Genomic DNA, 18,949 nt, shown 5'->3' with positions numbered 1-18,949 from the left:
CTTTCGCAATGCACTGTAGTAGACACCCTTTGTCAGGGATTTAACAGCTTTTAATTTTTTATTTTTTTTTTCTTGTTCTTGATAAGTTTTCCCAACTATAAGGCTGGCAGGAGAGGTGTCTGTCCACCTTCCACCCCTTCCTTTTGCATAGATCTTAAAGCTAAACTCCAGATGTAAAATACATTCATAATTGCAGCTCTGTATCTATTAATGTCATTGTATACTTCAAATGTATTTTAATTCACCATATGTACATGAATTTGACATGGTATAATCTTTATGCAATTCCCTGTAGCGTAGACTGGGAAGGGAAGAAGCAGCACAAGGAGACAGCTGTGGTGCTCATGTTGCTAACAAAGGACATGCTGATAGGAGGAGAGAGCAGAGTGACATTAATTAGCTCATTAGTCTGCTGCTATTCATTTCACTAATCACTACAGGCTGGAGAATGTACTAGATGTGTACTTGTTACTGAACTGTAGTGCTGTGTGGCAGAGCTGTGTAAATCACAGGACTAGATGCATGTTGTACAAAAAAAAAAAATCCTATGACAGGTAAAAAATTATAATCTACACCTTACTACGTAGAATCATGTTCTTTCTAATTGTGCCTGTTCACATTTCACACACTGCTTAGTCTCTGTTTGCCATTCGCTCAAGTACAAGGGATTTTTTTTTTTTGATCTCCGAGACTTCAAGTGATATGAAAGGCTATTTGTTTTTGTTTTTAATATTTTGAGACTTTGAGTTTAGAGATTCGCAAGAAAATAAAATAAGAAAAACAAAAGGTTCAGCAACCTACAAAAGTACTGTAGGGAAAGTACATTTAGATTTATAAAAATAGCAAACATTTCATACCTGCTCTGCGTAATGGTTTTGCACAGAGTAGCCCTGATCCTCCTCTTCCCAGGTCCCCTGCCAGCCCCCCTGGCCCCTCCTGCCTGCTGAGTGCCCTCAGAGCAAGCAGCTTGCTCTGGGGAACCTGAGCAGCTGTTCTGGGTGTCCATTCACACACACACAGCTGCGGCTCGGTCCTGCCCCCTCTCTGTCCTCATTGGCTCACTGGCTGTGATTGACAGTAACGAGAGCTAATGGCTCCCTCTTCTGTCCCTCCAATGAGGAGGGAGAGTCCCCGGAGAGCTCAGGCTCTCGTGCACATCACTGGATTGAGATGGGGCGCAAAGGAGGCTGCTGCACACAGGTTTTTGTCTGTCACCCTTTTTCCAGTCACGCCTCCCACACTGCGGATCTTTACTGTCAGTGAGAAATCTTCACTCCTGTTAGTGTTAGAATCCTTCTCCCCTGTTGTACCCACATCAGGGACAAGGATATCTGATGTACCCTAAAAAGCAGATATCACTAAATGACGGAGTCACTGTGCCATTCGGACCCCCATGGTGCTGATATTTAGGAGCCTTTTCTTCCCCATCCGCCGCTCTGTAATCCTCACGGGAGGTAGGAATGTTCTGGATGGAGGGTAGGAGCTGCCTGAGGATAACAAGTGATTGGCTGCTAGCATGAAGGACGGTCGTAGCAACCAATTACTATCTTGCAGCTCCTGTCCTCCACCCAGACATGCTGTGCCTCCCGCCCTCCGATCTAAGGTAAGACAGTGAGGGGTAGGCCTGCACGATATTGGAAAAAAAATATATTGCAATATTTTTTTTTCAACGATATATTGCGATATTGAGGGACCCGTCAATCCAGCCTTTCTGACCATACAGGGTTAATGTATGTTACTGTAGGGAATGGGATTCAGTGCACACTGCAGCCTTGTACCATAGGGTTAATGTTAGTGACACTGCAGGGATTGGGAAGGATGTTGGGAATGGAAATCAGGAAGCATGCAGGCAGCCTTGTAAATTTTAATTGCAGATACAGGGCACTGGGCAGGTCAGGGTTAATATGGTAACATCAATTACTCAGTGACAGTCAGTCAGTGTCAGTGTGGACTCGATCAGATTATACAGTGACACAGTCTCTCATAGTGGTGGTAGTAGGAGGCTGGAGCGGTGGACTAGGAGCCGGGAAAGGGTCACAGCACAGCCGCATACATTACTCACTCGTGCACTGCAGCCCGCCCCACACATTCAGTGAGTCTCACTCCCCGCCCTAGTTTTCTCAATGGCACATTCAGGGAGCCAATCACGCCGTGAGTAGCGGCACAGCGGAACCAATCAGGTGTGCAGGCACGCGTTATTGGTTAGCTGTGCAGCTAATCACGGCGTGATTGGCTCCCTCCCTGAATGTGCCATTGAGAAAACTAGGACGGAGAGTGAGACTCACTGAATGTGTGGGGCGGGCTGCAGTGCACGAGTGAGTAATGTATGTATGCTCACCGCTGAAGTGTCCCGACTTCCCCTGCCTAACACGGAAGTCTGTGAGTCCTCCTGTCCTCCGAGTCCCTTCCCCCTGCCTATGCAAATATCGTGACCTCGGCAATATGAATATCGCCTACGGCCACAGAACAATAGTCAATATCTTATCGACTATCGTTCAGCCCTAGTGAGGGCCCCGGAAGATTTTACCCCCTTCCTGACCAGGGGGTATTTTGCGATTCGGCACTGCGTGACTTTAACGGACAATTGCGCGGTCGTGCGACGCTGTACCTAAACAAATTTGACGTCCTTTTTTTCCCACAAACTGAGCTTTCTTTTGGTGGTATTTCATCACCTGTGCGTTTTTTTTTTTTTTTTTTTTTTTTTTTTATCGTGCGCTATAAACCAAAAAAGAGCGACAATTTTGCAAAAATAACTATTTTTTTTATATGAAATTCCCCAAAAAAAAAATGTAAAAATCAAAATTTTTTAACATTTTCGGCCAATTTGTTTTCTGCTACATATGGTAATATGGTTTTGGTAAAAAAAAATCGCAAAAAGCGTGTTTTGATTGGTTTGCGCAAAAGTTATCGTGTTTACTAACAAAGGTAAAGATTTTTGTCTTTTTTTTTTTTTTTTTTTTTTGCTATATTGCGGCGGACAGATCGGACCCTTGACTCACATTTTTGACACTTTTGGGGTTGCCAGTGACGTTTCTACAGTAATCAGTGCTATACATATGCACTGTTACTGTAAAATTACACTGGCAGTGAAGGGGTTAACTTTATTTGAGAGGTAGGGTTATGTGTGTCCCTAGGGGCGTGATTCTAGCTGTGATTGGCTGTGGCTTGAGCTGTAGGAACAATGATCAACGGTCCTACATAGTAGAACCGTATGATCATTGTTTCTACACAGGGGAGAATGACAGGCGGCTTGTTTACATCTGCCTTTCTCCCTCTCCACCGACGATTGCCGGACATCGGGTCCGCCGGTCACACGCGGGGGGGGGGGGGGGGTCCGTGACCGCGCGGGAGCGCGACCGCTCCCCAGAGCCTCACAGGCTAGTGACGTATATATAAGTCACTTTGCCTGTGAGGGGCTGACTGCTGCAGTATATGTACTTGCGGCGGTCGGCAAGTGGTTAAAGGGGCTGAGGACACTATTGTGAATGGCGGCTATTGTGAGGAGCTGAACACTGAATGGGGGGGAGGGGTCTGAGGATATTAAAGTGGTGGGGGACTGAGGACTGTGATGTGTGGGGGGGGGGGGGTGCTGAGGGCTGTTATGTAGGGGGAGTTGTGGGGGATAAAGACAGTAATGTGGGGGGATGATGAAGTACATAGGGGCAGAGGACAATACTGTTGGGGTTGATGACAAGAAATGGGAAACGGGGGGGGGGGGGGGGGGTGATGATGTAACTGGGAGCGGAGGACACTCACCGAGAGGCGATTTTGATGTGAAGGGGGGAGGGGACTGTGATGTGCAGTGAGGACACTGATGTAAGAATGGATCCAGATATGTACATTAGGTGCACACGTCATGGATACGTAGGTCAGCCCATTAATTTTAATGGGCTGTACTACCCACGAGAAATACGGAGAAAGTCCCTAACCCTTTTTTTTTTTTTTTTTTTTTTTTTTTTTCCAAAATTATGCTGCATGGTGTTGCAGCAACATGTGGTTTAGTGCACACGAAAATCTGCCACAGGTGCTGACATAAGATACTGACCTCTGCTATAAGAAAATTGTACTGACTGGACCTCAGTGAATTTTAGTTCAATACGTTTTCCCTAAAGTCTGTCTGAAGAAGAGTGGCATCTTTTCAAGAAAGTGAAGTTTGGTGGTCAGGTAATTGTTAGAGGCCTTCTTTTCCATGCAGGTTTTTATTGAATTAGGTAGTGACAAGGTCCCTTTAGGACAGTGATGTCGAACCTTGGCACCCCAGATGTTTTGGAGCTACATTTCCCATGATGCTCAACTACACTGCAGAGTGCATGAGCATCATGGGAAATGTATTTCCAAAACATCTGGGATGCACTTGTTTGCCATCGCTGCTTTAGGAGGTCCCATGCTGCCACCATTCTGCCCTCGCCTGTGATTGGATAATAAAGGAGCAGTAGATCACAGATGAGGTCATCTCTCTGTTCTCTTCTCGGCATGTTGCTTGTAAGTACTTTTCATGCAGCACATCTGCTACCCCTTCCTCTCCCAGGGTTACTGCTGCAATAGAGGGATTGCAAAATGCACATACCAAGTTAAGTTCAGGTACTTGCAATAGTTGCATTTGAAAATTCCATTTTAATACATAGCTGCAATAATTGTGATGTTTTATATCTGTGTGGTGATTACTTAGACCCCGTTCACACTGGGGTGACCAGTAAGGTGACCTGGTCGCCTGACAGGTCGCCGTAGGTCGCCTGCCATAGAGAAGCTGTGGACCCGTTCTAATAGGAGCGACACAAGTCGCTTCGACTTAGAAAAAGGGTCCGGAGCTTCTTTGGGGCGACCCGGAGCGACCTGCATAGACTTCAATGATATGAAGTCCGTGCCGGCCGCTCCGAGGCCCCGGCGAGTAGCGTCGCCCCAGTGTGAACGGGGTCTTAAGAGTATAGGCCCTAAAATACCAATTTGCTGAAGTTGCTAGGCTTGGGGTCCATGGCTGCTGCTGCTTCTCCTACATTTACATTTATACTTCTTTATGTTGGCCTAGAAAAGGTTCTCTGCTAGGCAGAGGCACTGATTGACTGTGCCACCTGACCAACTAGTCGGTGCTTCTGCCTTATTTAGACCTGTCCTTGGCCAAAAGTTGGGAGTCTTGGAAAAACAGCAGCTTGTTGAAACTGGAGTTGGCCTGCTGCAGTAAATAGACCCCACCCCTCTCCGTTTTTTTTCCCCCACTTACCTGCAGTGCTGTAGTGCTCTTCAAAGCACATACTCATTCACACAGCAAATCCAGAGTTGTCCTACTATAATCTGCTATTCAGGGGCCACACAGGGGGTCCTTTTCTGCTCACTGCTTCTTCCTGCAGCCTCCTGGGAGATGTAATTTAAGTAGCCCAGGAGTCTGCAGGACCAGGTACACATCATTTGGCTTAGGCTACAGTGGTGGTGGGGGGGCTTAAGTTTGAGAGGAAAATTCTGCTTGCCTTAAAAAGGGGGGTGGGGGTAGTGTCCAAGTGGAACCAGCTTCCTTTTTTGAGTTTAGTTCTGCTTTAATAATGTCTTGGGCTGGCCATACAGGGTTAGAATCTCGAGATTCGAACCATTAATGGGCAGGCTGAATGTACCATGTTGATTGATCAATCAACCAACTTAGGTGTACAATCAGCCTGCTCAATTTTCTTGCAATAATTGCTAGCGGCTGCTATAGCCTATAGCAGTGATGGCAAACCTTGGCACCCCAGATGTTTTGGAACTGCATTTCCCATTATGCTCATGTACTCTGCAGTGTAGTTGGGCATCATGGGAAATGTAGTTCCAAAACATCAGGGGTGCCAAGGTTCACCATCACTGGCCTATAGCGATAATAACTGGCTTCCCCCACCAGCACCAGGAGCAGACAATTGCTCAGCAGGAGGGATTCCCCTGACAGGTACTGTCTGTGTTGATGGAGGAATCATGTAATTTTCTTTCCTGCAACCCTTAGGGGGCCTGCTCAAACCAATAGTTTTGGTAGAATGTAGCTGCTGGTGTGCAGTGACAAGGGTACGATGCCGATGGCAGGGGAAAAGGTGCATCGCACAGCAACGTGTTTTTTTTTTTTTCAAACTTTTATGCAATGTCACCAAATGAAGTTTCATTAAATCTTAATGTCTGCAGTGTGGTGTGATGCAGTGGATGTTGCACTACACTGTTGAAAAAGGCACTGCATACTGTACTATTTATCAGCACACACCACCACAGCAGAGTGGTGTTAACTGAGATGATTGTAAGCCAGGCAAATTGCGTTGTCTGCCATTGGAACTGTGCTGAGCAAGACTGCCCAGTACAGTCCTAACGTCCCTGGTATGAACTGGCACTAATGGCGCTTTTCCACTGCATGGAACCGAACGGTTCGGCTCGCTTTTGTGCTTTTCCACTGCTGGTACCGCATGGTATAGTGTAGGAACGGTTCGGTACGGCGGCGCTTTTCCACTGCATGGAACCAAACGGTACGGCTCTCAAAAACAGTACCACCTCGATTGTGGTTCCAAGAGGTACAATACCCGGTACCATATCCCACAATCCTTTGCATGCAGTCACTACTAGCCACTGATTGGTCAGAGAATCCCACCCACCCCGTTGTTATCCCACCCACTTAACTTTAGTACTACTTTAGTGGAAAAGCAAACCATACCGTACCGTACCGAACCGTTCCGACACTATACCATGCGGTACCAGCAGTGGGAAAACAAACCATACCGTACCGAACCGTTCCAACGCCATACCGTGCGGTACCAGCAGTGGAAAAGCAAACCGGGCCGAGTAGAACCGAGCCGGTACTTGCAGTGGAAAAGTGCCATTATTAATGCTCAAATATTTGTAAACAGTGGGACTCCTTTGGGTTCAGCATTGCTCAAAATTTATTTTATTTGTTAAATTTGTTAATTATAACCAAAACAATATGGGGTCGTCCACAGGTGAACCTCTTTCAAAGCTTCTTAATTTTATGCCACTGCCAAGCAGCGCCATCTCTAATTCCCCCAATGGAGCGAGTGAACAAGAAACCAGTAAGTGATTTAAGAAGGTGCAAACCTTCCAACACAGACTGCTAACCCCCTCATTCCTCTCCACAATTCATTGCTTCTGTGTTTTTCACGAACGCTTCCTTCCCTTCACACGTCTATTGGTGGATTGTACTCTCCATATACCTACTGCACTCATGCTTGAAGTGGACCTGTGCTTCTATAATGCTGTTTGATATCGCCACCTTTCTTGCACCCTAACAGTTTCTTTCTGCTTCAGCTGCACGGTCTGTAGTGATCACACTAAATCTGCATGAACAAGAATGAACTTGCTTGAGTGTGATGATGATATGTATGATGTGGCAGCTGCCGGTGTTTAAGGCACAGTTTGACAGTAAACTTAAAGAGGAAGTAAACCCTCCTCGTACACTTTTACCTATAGGTAAGCCTATGATAAGGCTTACCTATAGGTACTGTAAATATCTCCTAAAACATGTACCGTTTAGGAGATATTTACCTTGCATGCATCCAGTGACGTCACTGGTGCATGCGCTCTAAAGGAACGGCCGCTGGTGCCGTTTCTTCAGAGTCCCGTGCCGTGACTGTCGGCTCCCGCGCGCGCGGGAGTAACGTCAGTGCGGCTCCGGCCAGTCAGATGGCCTGAGGCCACGAACCCGGAAGACGGGCGACTGGACATGTCGCCCGTCATACAGGTAAGCGAGCTACACGGCGGGGGCTCGTTCTAAGGTAAGTATTGCATAATGAGCTAGTATGCGATGCATACTAGCTCATTATGTGTTTCTCTTACAGGTTACCAAAAAAAAATAAAAATTTGTACGGGTTTACAACCTCTTTAATGCTGGTACTGGAGCAGGTGGGCCTATAGGGGAAAAGTGCAGAGATGGGCAAATCCCAGGAGCCAATTGTAGCCACTATTACTTTCAGACTGGTTGCATCCAAATTGAAAGGCTGTAGAGAAGCCCCATAGAATGAGGTGGGGGGGAGGTTTGTACATTTTTGTATTGAATAGTACTTGTAGTATTAAAAAAAAAAAAAGCCTCTATAGAACTTTTGGCTCCTACATTGGTTTTAATGGCTCCTAAAATGTAGTAATTTTTTTTTTTTTTTGGTAAAATAGAAGTCTGGGTTCACACTATGAATCAGAGATGTGCAGTGCAATCCTGTGCAAATTGCATGTGATTCAGTGTGGTATGATTTGACCCTATTGAAATGGGCTCAAATCTGCATCGCACTACTTTTGAAAACCCTCTGCAACCGGATCACAAGATACTTCTGTATCCTGTGATCTGGTGCAGTCGATTGCACTGCGTTTGAGGCTTCATTAACAATGCCAGCCGCTGCAGCAACTGCTGTACGTTTTGAACCCAGTGTTTGAAATGCACATAGATTGTGGGTTTCCCTTGCCACATTCTAGTGTAAACCTAGTTTAAAAGATGATGTTGCATCGAGTAAATTGATGCTAAGCATGTTAAAGCGGTAGTAAACCACAGCATTAAAAAAAAAACCCTGCAGGGCAATGGCTTAATGTGCTAGTATGCATTGCATACTGACACTTTATGAAATGCTTTCCTTAGAACAAAGCCCTCCAGTGGTGCACAGTATGCCGACCCTTCAGAGTGCATGCGCCGGTGACATCACAGGCTTCATCCAGTGTGAATATCTCCTAAACACCACAAGTTTAGGAGATATTCACTGTATCTACAGGTAAGCCTTATTATAGGCTTTACCTGTGTAAGTTAAAAAAAATGACTTTACTACCGCTTTAAGACACAAAATTGCGTGTGCCAATGCAAGGACAAAACACTGCAGTACCTTTTTTAAATTTCCATAGGTAACACTTTAAAAACCAGGTTATTGATTTAGAGTTAACCCTAGAATTATTTCTCTCACTCTGACATTTGCTGTGACGTTTCACGTATAGAGCAATTGATGCTTACATACATGAAGGGTCCTTTCACACGGCCGCACCGTGTGAAAGCTCCGCTGCGGGACTTTTTTTTTTTTTTCCACGGAGCGGATGACATTTCTGTCCGCTCCGCGTGCCCGCATATCATCCCATCCGTTTGCGGATGATATGCGGACATAATGTAAGTATATGGCACTGCGGATGTCAGCGGATGACACCGCTGACATCCGATTTTCCTTCCTTTCCGTTTTTTACACGGAAGAAAAAATGGGGTTCTGTTCCATTCGTAAAAACGGAACAGAACTGAAAGGAGGAAAATCGGATGTCAGCGGATGGTATTCCGCTGACACCTGCAGTGCCATTCACTTACATTATGTCCGCAAATCATCCGCAAACGGATGGGATGATTTGCGGACACACGGAGCGGCCGTGTGAAAGGACCCGTACTGTATGTGTATTTGCAGAGTGAACAGGGCTGACTTTTTTTTTTTTATTTTTAACTTTTTTTTTTCCATTTTAAATCATGAGTGTCCAAACTTTTTGGCTTCTCTGGGCCACATTGAGTGTAGAGAAATTTTTCTTGGGCCGCATATAAAATATATACTATAGTTAAGGTATAAAAGTAATAAAAAAGGCCACGCCCTTCTCTCGCCACTGGTTAGTTGGAAGCCGCTCTGGCCGTGCCCCTGACTCGACTTCCTTTCTCCCCAGTAAAAAAAATAAAAATAAATTGTCGGGGCAGTGGGCAGCATTGCCTGTGGTTTCGGTCTACATGCGGCCCTTGGGCCGCAGGTTGGACATGCCTGATTTAAATGTATTGCTATAACAAAAGGGGCTAACAGGCCTCCTATGTTCATGGGTAGGTGACCGAGGCATTACCTTCTCCGTACTGTTAAAGTGATCGCTTTTACATGCTAGCCGTTTGCTGGCTAAAAAAAGCAATACCAAGTTCATGGCTGCAGCTGAACCTCTTGAATGCCAGGATGGTTTCTAAGGGGATTAAAGAAGAACTCATACCAAATATTCTGTAAAAATGAAGGAGGGCCATTTTAAACTGAATTTAATTTGACTGATTCCTGTCTTTTTGGTAAAACGCGTTCTACTGGAAACCTGATTTAAAGCGGAGTTCTGGCCTATTTTGCAACTTTAGTGATTCCTGGAGTGCTCGCTATGCTGATCAACAATTGGGCATTTTCAATTTTTTTCGGGGGGTCCCTTACCTTATATTCAGGGCATTTTTGATTGTACTTCCTCCTTCTCCCCCCTCTGTGGCCGCGGGCCACCGACATCACTTCCGCCTTTGCATTGCATCCTGGGAGCTGTTTGTCATCACTCTCAGGAGGCTGGAATCAGCAACTGCCAGAACACTCCCTGGAATCAGGAAGAAATACACAGCATATTGCACTGCGGCTTCAGGTGCCCACATCCAAGATGGCCGCGCCCAGACAGCGTTTTTCAAAGTAAGATTTTGACTAAAATCCAATACTGTACACCTTGTAAGTATGAGAATAGCGGTTTTGTAAAGGGCGATAGATTAGTATTATAGGGGTATTTTTAGTTAAAGGTATTTGAGGCCGGAACTCCGCTTTAAAGCGGAGTTCCACCCTGGGAATACGTTTTTTAATAAAAATACCCCCGGGACAGTCAGGGCTAGTACATTCCACAATGGCTAGCCTCTGATCTGTCCCCGGTTGCACTTACCTTTTAGGAGAAATACTTACCTTGAAAACGTATTGTCCAGCGCTGCCATCTCAGGTGTGGGCAGCTTGAAGCCAGTGCGATCCTCTTCTGTGTCCTCTTCCGTCTTCTTCGGTCCCACGATGCACTGCACCGGCCCCTCCGTTACTTCCGGTGCGCGCACGTCATCCCTCCACAGCTTCTGGGCATGCCCAGAAGCTGTTTAGAAGGGAATGACGCGCGCGCACCGGAACTGACGTCGGGACCGGTGCAGGCGCATTAATTTCTGGGAGCGATGACATTCAGCTCCCTGGAATCATTGCAAAGCCAGGAAGTGAGGAATCGCCGTGGCCGCCGAGGGGAGGAAGAAGGAAGTAAGGTAAGTATATTTTCTTCTATACGAGGTAAGTAAAAAAAAAAAATTGCGATTATCCATTTGTTTTTCAGGTGACCCGGAGCGAGAAGATGGAGGCAAGTATAAATTTAGGGTGGAACTCCACTTTAATATTTGGATACCTAGTGGTGCCTGTAAATACCTTCAAAGTTTGATTTCAACGCTCCTAGGTGGCTTGAAAATAATCAAAAGTATGTGCACACACCTCTGGTCTCCTGCTTGTTAGCCGTTTCGCAGACTTTAACAACTGACCTTAGGATTGTCTTTTTTTTTTTCTTTTCCCTGTATTTTTTTTAATCTAGGTCGGAAGCAAACCCTGAATTTACAGAAGTCTGCTGTTGATGACTCCTTTGGGAACATCGCTAGTCCAAGTGTTTTTGAGGATGATGTTGGTCATGTAGGGTATGAAATACCCCAAGAAAACCAAGGAAATGCTACAGCTGCTAAAGCCACTAATCCAAAGTTGGCCAAGCAGAGGCTTCCTGGAGCAGACCAGGCAAAGCAAACATCAGATCCTCCGCCTGAAAAAAGAAGCAGCCGTTATTCTCTCGATGAGCTCTATAAACTTACTTCAGCGAAGATGCACATCCCCCAAAAAGAGAGAGCTCCTGAAGTAACCTTGAAAAAAGATAATCCCGCGAAGCAGGATAACCATTCTAAACAAGAGGTACGGGCTTTCTAGTATATTATTAATGCTGTGCAACTTTACATATTATCATGTTCACTATTAGTGCGTCTTCGTCTATGCAGAATTGTGCTCGCCCTGAATGTTGCTACCTTTCCATTTAACTCTAGGCAGATCTTAAAACACAAATGGATGAGACTCCTCCTTTTTAAAGCTTGAAACTTTTATTTTGCCTTCCTTCCTTTCTTTCCCTCTTCAACGGCAACATTATTTAAAGTAAAACTTTACCTTATTTTAAACCCAGGGATGTCATCACTAGGTCTGTATACAATGCAGGCAGATCATGTCTGGTGGGAGGGGCAAGCAGGGTGCCGTACATAGCTTCCCAAAAACATCACAGCACTTTACCTCAGTACACCTCTCCAGCGCTCTGCCCTGATGTGCAGTGGCAAAAATAATTATTTGATCCCCTGCAGATTTTGCAAGTTTGCTCACTTACAAAGAAATGAAGGGTCTATAATTTTTTTTCATAAGTGTATTTTAACCACTTAAGCCCGGAAGATTTAACCCCCTTCCTGACCAGGGGGTATTTTGCGATTCGGCACTGCGTGACTTTAACGAACAATTGCGCGGTCGTGCGACGCTGTACCTAAACGAATTTGGCGTCCTTTTTTTCCCACAAACAGAACTTTCTTTTGGTGGTATTTGATCACCTGTGCGATTTTTTTTTTTTTTTTTTTGATCATGCGCTATAAACAAAAAAAGAGCGTACATTTTGCAAAAATAAAATTTTTCACTTTTTTTTTTATATGAAATTCCCCCCAAAAAAAATGTAAAAATCAAAATTTTTTAACATTTTCGGCCAATTTGTTTTATGTTACCTATGTTTTTGGTAAAAAAAAATCGCAAAAAGCGTATTTTGATTGGTTTGCGTAAAAGTTATCGCGTTTACTAACAAAGGGAAAGATTTTTGTCATTTTTTGTTGTGTTTTTTTTTTTTTTTAACGCGTAATGGCGGCGATCTGCGATTTTTTTTTTTTTTTTTTTTTTTTTTTTTTTTTTTTTTTTTTTTTTTTGCGGTACTGCGACATTGCGGCGGACAGATTGGACCCTTGACTGACATTTTTGACACTTTTGGGGTTACCAGTCACATTACTGCAGTAATCAGTGCTATACATATGCACTGTTACTGTAAAAATACACTGGTAGTGAAGGGGTTAACTTTATTTGAGAGGGAGGGGCTGTGTGTTCCTAGGGGCGTGCTTTCTACTGTGATTGGCTGTAGCTTGAGCTGTAAGGACACTGATCAACGGATCTACATAGTAGATCCGTGTGATCAGTGTTTTTACACCGAGGAGAATGACAGGCAGCTTGTTTAAACAAGCTGCCTGACTTTCTCCCTCTCCCCCGCCGATCGCAGAGTGGCCGGTGGATATTGGGTCCACCGGTCACAAGCGCGGGGGGGTCCGTGACCACGCGGGAGCGCACCTCCGGGGGCGCGCGCTCGCTCCCTAGACCCTCACAAGCAAGCGATGTAGCCCTACGTCAGTTTGCCTGTGAGGGGCTGACCGCCGACGTAGATAGTCGTGCGGCGGTCGGCAAGTGGTTAAATGATGGATACAGAATATCAACCAAAAATCCAGAAAAAACACATGATACAAAAGTTGTTTTACTCACTGAACTGCAACTCAATTTATAAGTATTGGAAAGAGGTAAACTTATACGCTGTATTGAGGTAAATGACCTGGTGGCTAATAACAGCAGGGGGCTGGTAACACAATGGGAAAGGGGGGGAGGGGGTTGGAACTCCTCCAAAGTGAGCTGCTGTTTTAGATAGTGTCCCCACCTATCGAAGCAATAAAGAAGTTAAATCAGCGCTAGACTCTGAATGAGGGGGACCACCTCCTCTATCTTCAATGTACAATGTCGGATAATCACCAGTAACTAGCAATGATGAATAAATATATAAGTGAATCACAACTAATAGTGAAAACAAAATCTATATAAAAAACAATAATGTAATGGATGCAGTATAAATATCAAATGGTGAGTGAACTTCTGAGTCCTATCCAGGATCTTCATATAGCTCACAAGTGACTCACAGTGAATAATGACAAGAACAATAATCAATATATATAGATGTGCAAATAACAATGGTGCTAAAGTGAATAATGCAAAAAGGTGCAGCAGTGCCCAATTGGAAGTGCTGAAAAAATGTCCACAAAATCACTTCTTATATAAGTAACAGTCCCATAGGATAATTAAAGTGCAAAGTACCAACCAAAAGGGGATCTCTTCTAGTGCAATCTAAAAGGTGAAGTTACACTTCCAACAACAATATGGTGGTGAGTGTGTCGCGGTGAGCTTACAAATCCAACACCAGGTGCAGTGGCCGCTCACCTCCACAACACTCAGAAAGAGCATTTAAATCTATATCTCCAGGTTCCTCTCCTTAATCTTCCAATATGTATCTCCTATCGTCCCGCTGTTATGGATCAGGTGGTTTTAACTCGGTCCAGGCAGACAGTACTTAAACCCTGTAGCTGGTGCTCAAACAAGAGAGACTCTCATAGTGCAGTATGCCGGGTATACTTTATTCATGCCCAAATGCAGACTACTTACAATTAAGCAGATAAAAACATGCAGACAGTCTCTTAGTGTGACCGCGGATGCGGTGAACTCCGAAGCTTCCGGTCTCGGCCGACGACCGGAAGTGACGTCAACACAGCTTGTCTCAGGTGATGAACAGCTTGAGGGAGCAGATCATAGGCGTCTGATGTGTAGTCTCAGCAACACATCAGACGCCTATGATCTGCTCCCTCAAGCCGTTCCATCACCTGGTCCTAAAATACCAGGACAGTACAAATACCCCCCAAAGTAAAAAGTCCAGGGTATTTAGTAAGAGATGTGATCAAGTGCGAGAGGATATCAGCATTTATGATTTAGTGTACCTTGGATATCCGCTGGGACCGATCCTATGCCTATTGATGTCTGTATCTGTGTACTGCTCAATATATGGTGAGATCTGGTAAGGGTATTTAAGATACCTCTCTTGGTGGTGGTCTATGTCATGTGGCCTTTCAAGGGAAAACGGACTGTACACTATAATTTCCATCCACACGTGGTTATCCATTGCTTGGATTGATTTTAAAGGACCTTTCCTTTTTAACTATACGGACTTTTTACCAATAATTTTAAGCGCTACAATTTTATACTTTGTATGCTTTATGATTTGTTCAAGATCATTTTGTGTAGCTGCTTTTTATACAATTGTACATTTATTTATGTAATTTATTCAATCAAGTGCTATATGAGTTCTAGCTAAGTGGTGCATAGCGCAGCTATTTTATACTATTTTTAATCATAAATAATAAAAATAAATTTTGATAAATACCACGTAACCAAATATCAGAATGGAAATAATTGAAATAAATTGCTGCGCTGTCTATGATTCAAAGTGTCAGTCATAAATACTAAAAAATTTTTTTTATAGGAAAACATTAATATAAAAACCGGGTAACCAAATAGCATTATCCATCAGACATTAACTATGCTGAGAAAAAACTGATAAATGTGCAAAGGATATAGCAATAAAAATATAAGTATGCAAATAGGATAACATTAAAAGAATCAATGATGTAGTTCCAAAGGTGTCCCTTCACCATAGGTTTTGGAAATTAGTGTGTAATCCTTATCTTCATCCAAAGTGTCAACTCTGTGTTCACTAGCCTCTCACCTGAATAACACCTGAATACTGCATGTAGTTATAAGTTTCCAATTGGCCTGCTGTACTGCTTCTTCACCACTAGATGTCCTCTGTGGTTCAAGCTAAAGCCAACTGCCTAATATGCATTCAAAGATTTAAACAGATCATCTCGCTATATAGTGTGAGATGGGGGTATATGAAGAATAGTCTCAGTCTCACAATATATGGCGAGATGATCTGTGGAAATCTATGAATGTGTATTAGGCAGTCGGCTTTAGCTTGAACCACAGACGACATCTAGTGTCGTAACTACATGCGGTATTCAAGTGTTATTCAGGTGAGAGGCTAGTGAACACAGAGGTGACACTTTGGATAAAGATGAGGATTATTTACACACTAATTTCCAAAATTTATGGTGAAGGGACACATTTGTAACCACACTATTGACTTTTTTCTTATTTAATCTTATTTCCATACTTGTATTTCTCCTTACTATTTCCTTCGCACGTTTATCACAGAGTGAAATACAGTGCTGCGGTTGCGCTGATGCATGTGGTGCTCCGAGCATTGTGCGTGTTTTTTTTTTAAACCCAAAAAAAACCTTTTTTTCTTTTGTGCACAGTGCAGCTCTGATTTAACCATGGAGCCCCTGGAGCGTGTATCACCACCTGACCCACTCCTTGAAGCTGCGGGATCCTCTGGTCTCAGTCTGCCCTGGAACATGTATCACCACCTGACCCACTCCTTGAAGCTGCGGGACCCTCTGGTCTCAGTCTGCCCTGGCAGCCATGACGGCGGCCCTGCAGTCACTTGTGTCAAAGGTTGATATGGCCCTGCAAAGGCAGCCTAGCAAGAAGCGCCCCCCACCTTCACCTGTATCCTCTGCCTCCTTAGAGTCTGAGGTGGATTTGGCCGCTGTGTATGCGAGTCAACCCACTGGGTCTGCGTCCACGCACCCTGAGTGCTCTAACACTCAGGATGAATCCTCCTCTGCTGCAGCCGTGCATGAAAAAGAGCTGGCCGAGGCATTGATTGTATCAGTGCGGGAAACTTTAAAGTTGGAGGGACTCAGCTAATGCTGAGTCGGCAATGCTGGTGCAGTTTGGCACCCGCAGATCTTCCAAGGTGACTAAAGTGTTCCCCTTTCCTGCCTATTTTGACAAGATTGTCACTAGTCAGTGGGGTTCCCTGAAATGCATGGTTGGAATACCTAAGCCTTTCGCTAGGAGATAGCCCTTTGAGGAGTCTCTTCTAAAGAAACGAACGTCTCCACCGTAGGTGGACTCTCAGGTTTCCAGGCTAAATAAGGATGCACTTTTGCCGGTGGTGGATTCTCCATCCTTTAAGGAACCTGTGGACAAGAGAGCTGAGGCTCTGGCCCGGTATCCTTTTTGCCGCGGCAGGTTCAATGTGAAAGCCGGTGTTTTCTATCACCTTGGTATCCCAGACCTTAACGGAATGGGCAAAAAATGTTACGCCAGGATCTGGAAGGAAATCAACATCCTCCTGAGCTGATTCAGGGGCTACAGTAAATTTGTGATGCATCTTTGGATGCGGCCCCTTTGGCTGGCAGGGTATCTGTGACTGCAGTGATTCTTCGCCGCATGATTTGGTTGAAGTACTGGTCGGCCGACCAGGCTTCTAACAAGGTGCTGACTGATCAACCTTTTGTAGGTGAGTGTTCGGTGCCTCTATGGAAGAGATCATGAAGGGCCCTACGGGAGGTAAGAGTACATTACTTCTGCAGGTTGCTAAGGGCAAGGAACCTCGTAATCGTGGTCCTTTCTTCTCGGCTCACATGTGGCCCTTTCGTACATCTGGATCGCAGGAAAAGGGTTCGAGATCCACCCGTAACTTTGCGGAAGGCTCTTAGAGACCCTGGAATGGTAAGTCCAAAGCGGGCACTTCTGGTTCCGCAGACAAGCCTTCACCTGCCTGAAGGGGCGCCCTCACCCGCATCTAGGGTGGAGGGACGTCTTCGCTTTTTTCCGGATCCATGGACCTTGCTCATTCAGGACAGATGGGTCCACAAGTTGGTTCGGCTTCAAGATCGAGTTTCGGTCCTTGCCTCCGGCAAGGTTCTTTCCTTCCCGCTTATACCTGTCTCATGATCGGCTGCAGGGCCTCTGCGTGGCAGTGCAGGATTTGTTAGCACAAGGAATCGTGTTGGTTCCAGAGTCGGAACGTTTTCAAGGTTTTTATTCAAATCTGTTTACCATTCCCAGGAAGGAAGGCAAGGCCCCCGATCTTGGACCACAAGACTAAACCACTTTTGTGTGGGTTCAGGAATTTCGGATGGAGTCCATTCATATGGTAGTGGCATTCCTTCATCAAGGGGATCTTTTGGCCTCTATCGATATCAATTACGTTTACATTCATATTCCAAAATATGTTGGGCACCAGCGTTTTTCTTCGCTTTGCTGTGGGCGAGGAGCATTATCAATTTGTGGCATTACGCTTTGATCTTGCTTCAACTCCTCGGGTGTTCACAAAAGTGTTGGCCTTGCTTCGGCAGAAGGGGATCGTGGTACTGGGCTACCTAGATGGTCTGCTTCTGCGTGCAGTCTTCATCTGCTCTAGACGTCGATTTGGACATTACTGTGCGAACTCTACAAGAGTTCGAATGGACACTGAAGTTTCAGGTATCGGTTCTGACTCCGTCCACCTGGACTACTTCGGTCTGATGCTGGATTCAGCCTCGGCCCGGGTGTTTCTTCCACAGGCGAAACAACTACAGAAGTTACAGGATGCGATTTGGCTCTTGTTGTCCAACCGTCTGTCGTCACTCTGGATTTGCATGCAAGTGCTGGGTCTGATGGTCTCCACCTTTTGAGTCTGTTCCGTTTGCTTAGTTCCGTACCAGACCTCAAAGCGAGATTCTTGCCAAATGGAACAAGGATCCGCAGTAGTGGGACAAACTGGTCCGGTTGAGCCAGGGCACGAGATGGGTCTCGGATATGGTGGTGTCAGGACCCAGACTTGAACCTGGGACCTCTACTATGTCAGGGTCCAAGACTAGTCTTCTTCTCCTCCAACCATTAGGTGGTGATGCTCATGTAAGGGTAAAATGATGTCACATAGCATAATTCCGTTTTACAAATGTTATTGAATAAACATACATACTTCCGCAGGATCCGCAGTAGTGGGACAAACTGGTCCGGTTGAGCCAGGGCACGAGATGGGTCTCGGATATGGTGGTGTCAGGACCCAGACTTGAACCTGGGACCTCTACTATGTCTGTCTGGCAATGACTCTGCTTGCTTAGCCACCTGCAATGCTGGACAGTTCCCTGGACAAATCCTTGAAGGATCCTGCCGTGAATCTTATTTGCCTTGAACCTTGAACCCTTTGCTCCATCCATGAACTTCCTGATTTAAGCCATGTCTCTGCACTTTTTGCTTGCTCCCATGTGAGCATCCTCTGCTTATAGTTACTGGCTTCCGAGCCGGGCTCCAGACCGTGACAGGTGGCTCCGCTCTCCGGCGCTTCGCCTGGGGAAGTCCTTTCTTCCCCTGTATTGGACAGTGCTTTCCCCGGATGCCAGTCTGTCTAGGTGGGGAGGTGTTTGGACTCGAGAGGACTCTGGTCTGCCGATCAACATCCGGGAGATTAGGCTCCATCCAGAGGTGTTTTCATCAAC

The 18,949-nt window shown here is 45.3% G+C and overlaps 1 protein-coding gene across 1 annotated transcript in view; it reads left to right on the top strand.

Annotated features, from left to right (window-relative positions):
• MIS18BP1 (MIS18 binding protein 1) overlaps positions 1 to 18,949 on the top strand; it is a 203,762-nt gene that overhangs the window by 2,101 nt on the left and 182,712 nt on the right. The window contains exon 2 of the mRNA XM_082274974.1: positions 11,281 to 11,645. Within this exon, the coding sequence (XP_082131100.1) occupies positions 11,281 to 11,645 (365 nt within the window). The remainder of the gene's footprint in view (positions 1 to 11,280; positions 11,646 to 18,949) is intronic.

This window comes from Pelophylax lessonae, assembly GCF_965119305.1.
Source record: "Pelophylax lessonae genome assembly, chromosome: 13".
Classification (NCBI taxonomy): Eukaryota; Metazoa; Chordata; class Amphibia; order Anura; family Ranidae; genus Pelophylax; species Pelophylax lessonae.
This window is presented reverse-complemented; position numbering and strand designations above follow the sequence as displayed.